Below are 12186 nucleotides of genomic sequence, written 5' to 3'. Positions count from 1 at the left end.
GTGCTTTTCCCTCCTGCCCAGCGATGTCAGCGGAGGTGAGTGGCTTTCTATAGCAGGCCACTATGGAAAGCTGTTCACCCCGCCGTTCATCTACTGGTAATACCAGATGAACGGAGGCCGCCGGCGATGAAGCGGGAGCGCGCTTCAGCGCTCATCGCAGAGGCATACACACTGGGCGGTTTTGAGCTGAAAGCAGCTCAACACACCAAACGTGATCTGCTTTCAGCTCAAAATCGCCCAGTGTGTATGTGCCTTTAATTATACTCTACAGAGTTAGAGGAAGGAACAGGTTCCTGCAACATCATTGCTTCCGCATTTTTTTATTACTTTAACACCAATTAATTATACATATGTATGTTATTAGCCAAAGTCTTTTTACATTCATATTATGTTTGAGTGTAAATTAAAGTTTATCATTTGAAAATTACCAACTCAACTTTTGATAAAAAATAGAGACAAAATCAGGGGTAGAAGCATTGTATAGCACAGGACAAGTTAGCCAATATGCCTTTAAAAATGAATACTGAATTCCTTCTGATACTTATCTTTTGGCAGTCTTTTTTTATTGAAGGGAAATTAATATACTTAATGAGACTGTGCAGACTCCTGGCTTCTGTATTCTACAATATTACATCCTCCCATGATATGACATAAGGCAGCTCTGTCCCCTCCCAGCATTACGTGCAGGGTTCACCATAGTCTTCTCTTATCTCCCGCAGAACACGCTATAATACTTGGAAAAAGATTTGCACACTAAAGGGTGAGTTTCTGCGTAGAACTTAAAGCATTATCATAACATCCATTTCTGCCTTACAGTGATCAGAATCTACCATGAACGTCATATACTGTATGTAGCATTTGATACAGTATGCTGCATTCGCCCAGAAATATACAAAAATAAAAGAAAAAAAAGTGTGACATTTGCATACTTAGGCGTATTATATTATTCTCACTTTCCAGGATATATCAAGTACCAACATATTCTGCTGGGGTGGTATTCAGTATACTGGTTGTCGGGATCCCGGCGCACAGTATCCCGGCGCCGGAATCCCAACATCCGGCATACCGACATCTTTTTTCCCTCTTGGGGGTCCACGACCCCCCTGGAGGGAGAATAGATAGCGTGGCGCACTGTGCCTGCAGCATGGCGAACGCAGCGAGCCCGCAAGGGGCTCATTTGTGCTCACCCCGCTGTCGGGAAGCCGGAGGTCGGGATCCCGGCGCCGGTATGCTGGACGCTGGGGACCCAGCCGCCGGCAACTCATACTACACCCATTCTGCTGCGCTATACTATAGAATATATAAGAAATACAAAACATACTACAAACTTACAAAAACAACTGGTATGAATGTCTAGGCATAAAAATGTAAAACTTCCCTATTAACTACACAATATTAGCAGCATTTGGGTCCAGCCACCACATGAAACAATAACCATAGTCTATGAGAAGATAAATTCAAGCTGTGGTCAATTTGCGGTGAACAAAGCTGAACATTAATCAGTTATGAAAGACAGGTGCCAAAGTAAAATAGTAGTGAGTAACACTGATTTAAATAGGATGTTACCAGTTTCTCAAATGTTTTTAACTTGTAAACTACCAAAGTGCTCTAACAGTAGAGAAGACGTGGACACAGGGAAATACAGGGTAGAGAAAATGACAGACATGAAGGGAGTGGCCAGCTGAGGTCAGAGCTTATAATTTAGAGAAGAGTACATACAAGAGCGAGTGTGCCCCAAGTGAGGATTGGGGATGAATCAGTGTGAGAAGTAAAAGGTTGGATGGTGGTGGCCTCTAATCAGTGCCGGATTAAGTTTCGTGAGGGCCCCAGAGCAACCTGGGGAGGTGCCTACCAATAAACCGTCAAAATTATATTCTGGTGATATTATGAAAAAATCTAAATGAGTATGTTTACTGAATATAGGGATGATATCGGGATGAAAAAGGCATACACGGGTGAGGGGAATAATAGATAGGTTGCTGCAGTAGTCTAAGTGGCAAATCTATGGATAAGCATTTTGCTTGCATCTTGGGTAAAAAGCGTAGGTATTCCAGCAACATTTCAAACATAGGGTGACATGACTTGGTGAGATTGGGATGTGTGATGTAAAGCAAAGGATTGGAGTCAAAGGTAACATTAAGGCAGTGGGAGATTAAAAATATGAATGGTAGCATTACTGATAGATATGGTGATGCTGGGAGCAGCAAAGATGGAAAATTCTATTTAGAACATGCTGAGCTTTAGGGAGCAATGAAACATCCATGTGGAGAAACGGAGATCTTTGGTCACACAAAACAGGAGAGATCAGGAGTGGAAGTAGATTTGGGTGTTATAAGGAGTGGTACTGGATACTGACTGACCTCATTTACACCCTTATCCACTGATGCTATAATCTGGGTTATTACTTGGTTAACCCGGGTTGCGACGCAGTGGAAAAGGGTTAATCTGGGACCAGTGGCCCAGGAATCCAACCCGGCTAGCTTGCAAGGTTGGTCCAGGAACTTGCCCAGGTTAAGAGGCAGGGTAAAAGACCCCTTTTTTCAGCATGGGGAGATCCATGGAGATGCTGCTTCCTGGGTACTGCAGCGCTGACACTGAATCGGGGGCGGAGCGGGAATCTCTGATGGGGCTAATGATGCTGAGACTCCAAGCACTACTGCACCAGTGTGGAGTGTACACGACTCAGACATGGGTATAATCCAGGACAGACCTATGGTGGAATGGGGTCAGTCCTGGGTCTGACCAGATTTGGAACATTGTTCCAAATCTCGGGTCAGACCCAGGACTTATGTGAAAAAGGGGTTTAAGAGACAAGAAGGGGGGGAGGGGGCAATCAAAACTGATCGCTGCTGTGCATTTTTGCACAGCGGGCGATCAGATCTGGACTCAACGTGTCTGACGGCTACAACAAGCATCAGCAGCCAGCAACGGGATGGTGCAAAGGATCCGATCGCATGGGCGTTCGCAAGGTGATTGACAGGAAGAAGCCTTTTGTGGGTGGCAACTGACAGTTACAGGGAGTGTCTGGAAAAAAGCAGGCGTGTCCAAGCGTTTTGAGGGAGGCTGTCTGACGTCGGCCCCGATCAGCAGGGTTCAATCGCACTGGAAGAGTAAGTCCTGGGCTTTGCAGAGACTGCACAAACTGATTTTGAGCAGCTCTGCTACACATAGGAACGCACACTTGCACAGCGAAAATACAATCCCCCTGTAGGCGGCGACTTTCTGATCGCAGGAAGGCAAAAAACACAGCCCAGCAATCAGATCTGAATTAGGCCCAAGGTTTACATCTATATGCTGATGCAGACAGGTGGTATTCAGGTTGCCGGCGGCCGGGCTCCTATACCACGACCCCCTGGAGGGAGAATAGATAGCGTGGCGAGCGCAGCGAGCCCGCAAGGGGCTCATTTGCGCTCGCCCAGCTGTCGGTATGCCGGCGGTCGGGATTCCTGCGCCATAATGCTGGTCGTCGGGACCCCGACCGCCGGCAAACCATACCACACCCATGCAGACGACTTCCTCCTTTACAAATACGAAATCAGAGCAAACCATTCTCATTGTCACAGTACCATGGCAGTTTCCACTCATTGTGACAGATTACAAAAACAGATGTAAGTGTACAAAGTCTTAAAAACATGCGCTTTAAAGTTTAGTTCAAATGTTATAATCCATGCAAAGGTGGGTTCACATTAACCGGGCAACGTTGACACACTGGTAGTAAGTCCAATACTTCTTACATACTGAGGACTTCTGCCTTGTTTACAACGCAACAAAAATAACTTTAGCTAGTCCTAAAACAGGTTTGTTTTTTTATTAAATACATCGCATAGCACTCCATCAAAAATGGAACCAAACACCCAAAACATGGAAAGTTGCACCTCTAAGGAAATAAATAATTTAGTTTGTTTGTTGGGGGAATTAGACATTTGGCTATTATACTTTATAAAACATTTGTTTTATTTCTGGATTTAGTCACAACATGGGTGTAAATTTTATTTTATACCTGCAGTAGTATGCAACATACATAAATGGACATGTGAGGAATAAGCTGACACCCTACATATCAGATATAAAAAGCAACAAGTTGCAAAGCTTTCCAGCACTAAAGGTGTTAACAAAAGGCCTTTGTTCTCATTCTCATTTGGCAAAAGCATCATCAACATTCCCCTTATACAAAGCGGCAATGGAAATTCACTGGCTTATTTCTAGATCACAACTATATGGAAGAATAACTGTTGCGGCTTCTGTGTTACATTAAAAATTCCTCCTGACATTCAAATGCAAGGAAGTCATGTCATGTTTTCCTGGTTAACATCCCTATTAATAATAGCTCCATCACCACAAAAATAAATTTTCAGAATGTGTTTTTACTTATATCTGTAAAAAAAAAAAAATGTATAAATACACAGGTGTTAACTAACTGTATTTATATCCGATGTGTTTATGGCAACAAGTAATTCATGCAGAAAAAAGCTAAAAATAAACTAATCTGTTTTTAAAGGGGAACAACAACTTCAGAGAGTCACGTGACTCCCCACGTGGGCTTGTTTATTTTAGCTACCCTTGGATGTGTATGCATCGGAAGTAAATGTATCCATACTATTCTATTAAATGAATTGGCAATACAATCGTCTGGAGGTAATTGCTTAGTACACACCTGAATGACACATCAGCGGTCCCGCCATCACTCCGACTGAGCAGCCAATCAAGGTAAATGTACACAGTTGCCGATTGGATGCTCGACGTGTCGGTCAGGATCCACAGCTGGGTTGGCATTTGTATTTGGCCTACCAAATGCAGCCTCCACCCCCACAGCAAGTGTAACGGCGGTCTGACTGCATGTACACACAGCAAGGTGGCCCGATATAGGTGCAGATATAGAAAAAAATAAATAAAAAAAAATATATATATATATATATATATATATACACATATATACACACATATTATTATATATATATATACACACACACACACACACACACAATATATATATATATATATATATATATATATATATATATATATATATATATACATACATATATATATACACACACACACATACAAACACAGTTTTCTCTTGCCACACACAAACAAAAAAATTGTACAATAGGGAAATAGCAATGTAAACAAATGTTTATTAAAGTGCTGCCAGGACCCAGTCATCTAATCCTTCAAGGCCTGTAAGAAGGGAGACTGACCATCCAATTTACTGAAGGTTGTACAGGACATCCCTTTACATTCATTGTATCCAGCCCCAAGATATGTATTCCAATTAAAGGAAGATGTGTGCAGCCAATATTAAAATAATGTAATGTGATCAAACAGCATAGAAATGTAAAATATCCTGAGCTTGAGCCTTAAGTTTTCATGTGACTTATTATAAACCACACACAGCTTCCTCTAAGGTAGGCCAAGGCCTCTTAGACTGAATGACAGCAGAGGGGATTTCCACTAGGTTAGTAAATGCTACAAGCAGCATTTACAAGATTATTTAACTACAATTCCAAGCGTACATACCAAATGACAAAAGGGAGATGATAAATTACAAGGTAAAGCAAAACTTTACGTGACATTCAGTGGGTGGAATCTGGTGCAAGGGGGTGTAACACATAGCTACCAGATGTTGCTTCTCTTTTAAAGAGTCATCTTCAAAATCTTAAAACACATACATCAAGAAGCATTATAAGTTTTAATGATTTTCAGGCACAAAAGTAGCACAGTGCTAATATGTGTTGCAGCAGGAGACCCTAGCAGACTCTTCTAGTTAGTGATATTCTCGGTTGCCAGGGAACAATTTATTTAAAGAGACTACAGACCAAACATCAAATATTAGAAGTAGACTGATATTTAGGTCTCTCTGATGCCAACTGTCAGTTGTAATTGTTTAAGCGGAACATTGTGCAATGTTTTCAGTTGAGTGAAAAGCAATCTATTGTTCACTTAAGTACCTTTGTATGGATGAGTGACATTTTCCTAGTGACCTTGGGCAAAGCAAATTACTGTATAAAGTCAGTGTGAATGGCTTAGCTAAAATCATCTAAGCCAGAGCTGCATAAACTCTAGTAACCAATGAACCTCAGGATTTCTATTCTGTAGGCATAATATTTGGAAGTAATTGGCATCAGACTGCCCATCTTCCCTGGCACCTAGTAAGATAATGCTAACTTCCAAATCTCACTGACTTGATCCAGATGATTTGATATGTTATCGCAGACAAAATAATTATCATAAGAACAGACAGGAAGGACTGCAATATAAGCATCTAATTAGGGCGATAGCCGATTGCTCCCACTTCTCTTTAATGAGGCAGAGAGTTTACATTAAAGTGGCGAAACTGGTTAAATCTAGTGATCTGGACCAATTTCCAAAATTCTAAACATACCCATTCATTCAAGAGAAAACCTTGCCCTGCTGGACAAGACACGCTACAAATGGATATAACAAATATATCTGCACAATCATTTGTGAAGCCAAACTGTGCAACAGATAACTTATATCGCTTTTATACTAAAAATGACGGGTATATTGCAGAGTTGGTGATGTCACTGCCTACATGTGCGGGGGCGGTGCTTGGCGGTTAAACGATCTCCAAGTGCCTCCTCTTCTCTATACAGTGAACGGGTCCCATCTACCCGACGAACCCGTTTATACTGCACAGTAACCAGAGTCCTTCACGGGACCAACCCTGCAAGCTAGCCGGGTTGGATTTCCAGGTAACTGGACCTGGGTTAACCCTTTTATACTGAACCAGTCCAAAGTTATCACAGCAATAACCCAGGTTTTTACTGGCGGTAAAAAAAAAAAATTTAAAAAAAAAGGGTTATAAACGGACTGGTTGTAACCTTGTCTAAACCGTAACTGCATGCGCCCAAAAGCTTTAGTTTGTCCAAGTACCTCTCCTCAACTAAAGCAAAGTTAAACAAAACAACCAGTAATGATTTACATTAGACACTAAAGTCCATGTAAATCAAAATAGACAAATGAAAAGTCACATGTTGAAAAGTCAGATTTTACAACATACATTGCTCAGTACCAAAGTTAATGACAACAGCAAATGTGGGATGCATGCAATTTACTTTATTCTTGTAGATTACCTTCTCATACATACCACCAATGTATGCAGACAATTGAACAGACTAAAATATCAAGAGTAACACTATATATAAGAAGTTCAAAACGTAAGGGGCAATGTACCAGAACAAGAAGCTTCATTTAATGCATTTTTTATTTAGTTTATAAAACATGGTCAAATATTTCCCTTTAAAAATAAACGACATATGTCTTGAATTATTATATTAGTTAACAGAGCAAACCCAGAACTCTTCACCTCTGCAAGTTGCCAGTAATGTAAATATGTTGCCAGTAATGTAAATATGACAGCATTTGGAAACATGTTCACTTGCTTTAATGGCTCATGATGAGGCAAGAGAACATGATGACAAATCACTTGTGCAAGCTAATAAAGTAATGAATAACTCTGATTGTATAAAGTATGCAAGCTGATCCTAATTTAAAGACCAAAAAAAATAATCAGAGGTAATAAGGCCTCTGGGCCAAAAATGAAAAAGAAAAAAATCCTATAACATATTACCACCAATCTATTTGGAGAAAAAAAAAGTCAATTGAAGAATAGCTTTTCAACTATTCAGTAGGGAATGTATTTTTGTGCTAATGTTGGGTGGGAGCACAGGAAAATACATACAACACAAAAGATAATTCATAAGACTGATTCCAACAAGTGAATAATACAGGATGCCCATTACTTGTCAAGGACAGGAGATCCTACATTTTGCACTGAGCAATTAAATGTCCATGTGTATGATACAGAAGGACTAAAATAAAATGCAAAGCCCGTGAATTCACCTGAAAACAGTATATCACTTACCATTTCAAAAAATATTAATTACAATAAGATCACTTTAATTTAGCCTTACCTTTCATCTTCACCATCACCCAGCGGTGTTGTCAGAGGCAGAGACTTCAAGGGAAGTAAAGATCCAGCACTTTGAAGGTTACCACTACCGTCCAAAGATGCTCCTTCGCGTACATGGGCTAAGCTAGCCACAGAGTGCTCCATCAATCGCCGAGCATCTTCAATCTGGCTTGCCACAGACTGAATGAGTGATGGAGCAAAGAACTGACCAGCACTAGCAGCCATCTGAAGGGGCATGCTTTGTGCAAAGGGCAAAGTTGCAATTACTGGGGCTTGGGTTCCACTATGGACTATATTCCCATTTTGTGCTGTTGGAAGCTGAGTAACAGGTGGTGTTGCAGAAGATATTCCAGTAGGAATAGATGTACCCAGCTGTTGAACATTGATCGCTGCTGGTAGTGGACTGACTGCAGGTACTTGTTGGGTGGTCATTCCTTGTACAGCAGGTTCAATTAGTTGTGTTGTATGTTTTGAAGGGACCAAAGTATTCTGAGGTGCAATCATTACTGGTTGTGGATGGGCAGTGGCACCCACTTGCATGCCTTGTGGGGGTGGCAGTACCTGTTGAGAAGGAGCCGAGACACTTTGCTGCATAACAGATGGTGTAGTCTGATTAGTAGATGCCTGGTGTACTGGAGTTGGAAGGTTTCCTTGTTGGCTAACACCAACAACTTGACCACTTGTTGCAGGTATGGTTGTCTGGGCATGTACCACAGGTTGAGTTGGAGCTACACAGGTTGGAGGAGCTTGTGCTGGTGCAGGCTGAATTTGTGCCTGCAAAACTTGTGCTTGGACAATAGGTACTGTTGCAGTGTTACCAACTCCTGACGAATTTGACTGTACAGATGCAACTGCTGTCTGAAGTATTTGTGGATGCTGTAAGTATTCTGATACATTCCCTGGAACAGAACTTTGATTCGCTGGCATTACATGCCCAGTGGTCATCTGAGTAGGAGCGGTCTGTGGATGTGTATATTGTAATTGTTGTTGAACAGTTGGCAGATTTTGTATGGGCTGTGCCGGTTGAGGATATGGCAACTGCTGTGGGATCATAGTAGAAACTGCTGGCTGTTGGTGTCCTAAAGAGGACTGTACACCAAGAACATTAACAGCAGCTGGCTGAACACCAACTGTAGCATTCATAGTAGCTGGGGCAGCCTGTCCAACTTGTTTCTGCGGAGAGTAAGTGGCATCTTGTGAATGTATCTGTAACTGTGCAAGCTGAGATTGGGAAACACTCTGTGGCATATTTGAACCTGGTACATTCTGGGTCATAGGATTGCTGAAGTCAATTTGCTGAGGGCCCAGTGCTTGAAATCCTTGCATTGCAGGTGCCCCCATTTCACCACTTCCAACACTTTCCGTATAGTGACTCAGAGTGCTGATATTGCTACTGACTGAACTCCCACTGGTGCTCTCCCGCTCAGACATTACTTCAAGTGGGTTTTGTTTAACACTCTCTACAGCTTTGTTGACGGCAGCTCCCTCTGAAGCAGCTGCTGCTGCGTTTTCTTTGTCATAGAACTCCATACAAGTCCATCTGCCCTTTTTAAAAGGTTCTGAACTGGAGTCTAATTTTACAACTCTAAACCTAGATGTTACAGCTGAAGGTGCTGTCTGCTGCTGTCCTGCAGTTGATACATTTGTTGATGCTACAGCAGCACTAGTAACATTGTTAGCTATACTAGATGAAGCAATAATGCCATTGCCAGACAAACTTAAATTTGTGTTATGGTTTCCAGACACAGCACTTACATTACTAGAACTCATAACATTGCTGGAGTTAACATTTACACTACTGGGCAATGGACCCACAACACCGCTTACATTTTGAATATTAACATTGAGTGTTGTACTACTACCTGTGGCAGGATGGATACCTGTGCTTACAGGACCACTTGCCTTACGCACCATAGTTGGTATAGTCCCCACAGCTGGAACAGCAACAGAAGGTGCAGAGGAGACAGCTCCTGTAATTACATTGTCCGTACTTCCTTGGGTAGCCAACTTCACAGGTGTTGAGTTTTGAGAAGTCCCAGAAATAAAGGCACTGGATAAGCCATGATGGGTAGGTGGAGGAAGTCCATGATGATGAAGATGGTGGGGGCGGTGTACATTCCCATTTATCATGATATTTTGCTGAACATTAGAGGGTAAATGTTGATGAAGATGTGGTTGATTTGGAGAAACAGCACCAGGCGTGTCAGCTTCTTGAAAATTATTCAAGGTTTCTTCCGAGGAGCTTCTTTCTGGACCCCCAAGATCTGTAGCTCTAGATAAAGAGACATCCAATATTTCAGATGATGACAGATCTTCAGTGTGAGATTCGTCCAAGTCATCATAGCTCTCAGTATCCTCAGCTATACTGTTGTTGGAGCTCATGGTGGCTGAAATTTGAGCCGGGGTTACACTGGTAATCTGAAAGCCACTCTTCTTCTTCATCTGGGCCCCTGACTGTAGATGGGCCTGTGGCATTAAATTCAGGGTCTGAGGAGGAGGATGCTGCTGCGGTCCAGGTGAGGAAGAGGATGCAGGTGGTGGAGGCTGCCCCAGTACAGGAGACTGATAGTCATCAGAGGACAGGATATGACCACCTACTGCAGGCCCACTTGTTATAGTCAAAGAAGAGGGGTTGCCACTGGTACCACTGCCCCTTCTGGGAACATCTGCCGGCTGCGCCATCTTCCTGGCAGCTAGGTCTGCAGATGGATCGGGCTGGTGCATTCTAATTCTCCTCCTCTAGCACTCAGCCCACCCACCTTCACTCCTCCAAACGTGCGCGATGTGTTTCCCCTGGCTGAGGGGGGCGAGGGCTCTCCCGCTGAGATGGCACAGCTATACAGCCGCCTATAGGGCAGCGGCGGCTCTCCGGTGCGCAGTCCCCGGTGATGAGCGCTGTCACCGCCAGCTCCCAATCTCCCGATTAATGACAGCGATCAGCGGCGCCTCTGTACTAACAGCCGCCCTCAGGCTCGGTCCTTACGGGGAGCAGCGGGGGCCCTGGCAGGTGCGATACGGGACTGCCCCGGCCAGGAGCTGGGCTCGGTGCTGGGCGAGGCGGGGGTGAGCTGAGCGCTGCAGCCTGAGAACGCGGCCATCACTGACAGCCATCAGCAGCACTCCTCCTGCCCGGGGCCCGGCGGCAGCGGCTCCATCCTCTGCTGCACGGGAGGGGGGGCGGAGTACCTACAGAGAGCCGCGTCCGCCTCTCCCTCAGCCGGGCTCGGAGCTGCCGGTAACGGGTAATCCGGGCGCTGCTGCGGTGCGGAGGCCGGCTGCTCCCCGTCCCTCTCCCCCGTGACTCTGCCTTTCCTTTCTCTGGCTGCTCTGTCTCTGGGCTCCCTGTTACACAGCGCCTGTGCCTCCCTCCCCCTGACTAAGCTCACACTGTATTGGAGGACAGCGGCTGGGAGCCGGGGAAGCTGCTGACCGAGGGGAGGAGACGGCGCTGTGGTAGGAGGAGGATACGGCAAGATGGCGGCCTGACATGCGCAGTAGCGCTCTAGTGGAACGGTAGGAAGGCAGCAGCCGGCCTGCAGAGGGAGGGGAATGGCCGGGAATTGCCGAGCGCAGGGCGAGGGCTTCGGGAGGACTCGGCTTCCCCGGGCGGATGACGTCAGTGCGGGAGTCAGGATGAGAGACGTGTCTTGCTGCTGGGAGGCCGCCGGGGACCGTGTGCTCAGTAACTGCCCATTGTGCGTGTGCAACGCGGAGGCCACGTGTATTGTCTACGGACAGGTCATTCAGCAGCGGTGCGGGGCAGTAACAGGAGGAGTCTCACCCAGCCCTAATATCTGTCCAGGTTCCGGCGCACACCAAGCACCTGCTCATACTGTCAGGGATCCTGGCTGGGAGGTGCCTGTTACTCACCTGCAGCAGCAGCATGGCTCTGACTCACACAGGGAGCAATCATATCCCAGCTTCATTAGTTATCACAATTTGAGACCATTTGCATAATGATAAAGCTATGATCTGAGCACAATTAGTAATATCCAAACATGGCAACAAATGTGGGACAAAAATAAGTGTCACCCCTCGCTTATCTAAGATTGTTCCGAGTGGGGGAGGTGTTACTTGAAAATGTTGCTCTTAATTATTGTAAACTATAACAAGATCTATTTTGGAGTGAAGTTGAAAGGTTTTAGTGGCAAACTTCAAGGTAGGGGTCATAGTGGTAACCTTCCCTTAATCTGATTGCAAAGCAGTGGGTTTTCATTTTTTTACAAAGCCTGTAACCTAAAGGGGATTCG

General features: G+C 44.4%; 1 protein-coding gene across 1 annotated transcript in view; it reads right to left on the bottom strand.

Moving 5' to 3' along the window:
* TSC22D1 (TSC22 domain family member 1) overlaps positions 1-11721 on the bottom strand; it is a 197591-nt gene extending 185870 nt beyond the window's left edge. Inside the window, exon 1 of the mRNA XM_063952835.1 lies at positions 7938-11721. Within this exon, the coding sequence (XP_063808905.1) occupies positions 7938-10660 (2723 nt within the window). The 5' untranslated portion in view covers positions 10661-11721. The remainder of the gene's footprint in view (positions 1-7937) is intronic.
* Positions 11722-12186: the final 465 nt, after the last annotated feature.

Source organism: Pseudophryne corroboree, chromosome 2 (genome assembly GCF_028390025.1).
Source record: "Pseudophryne corroboree isolate aPseCor3 chromosome 2, aPseCor3.hap2, whole genome shotgun sequence".
In the NCBI taxonomy this organism is placed as follows: Eukaryota; Metazoa; Chordata; class Amphibia; order Anura; family Myobatrachidae; genus Pseudophryne; species Pseudophryne corroboree.
Note: the sequence above shows the minus strand (reverse complement) of the source record. Positions and strands in the feature narration are given on the sequence as shown.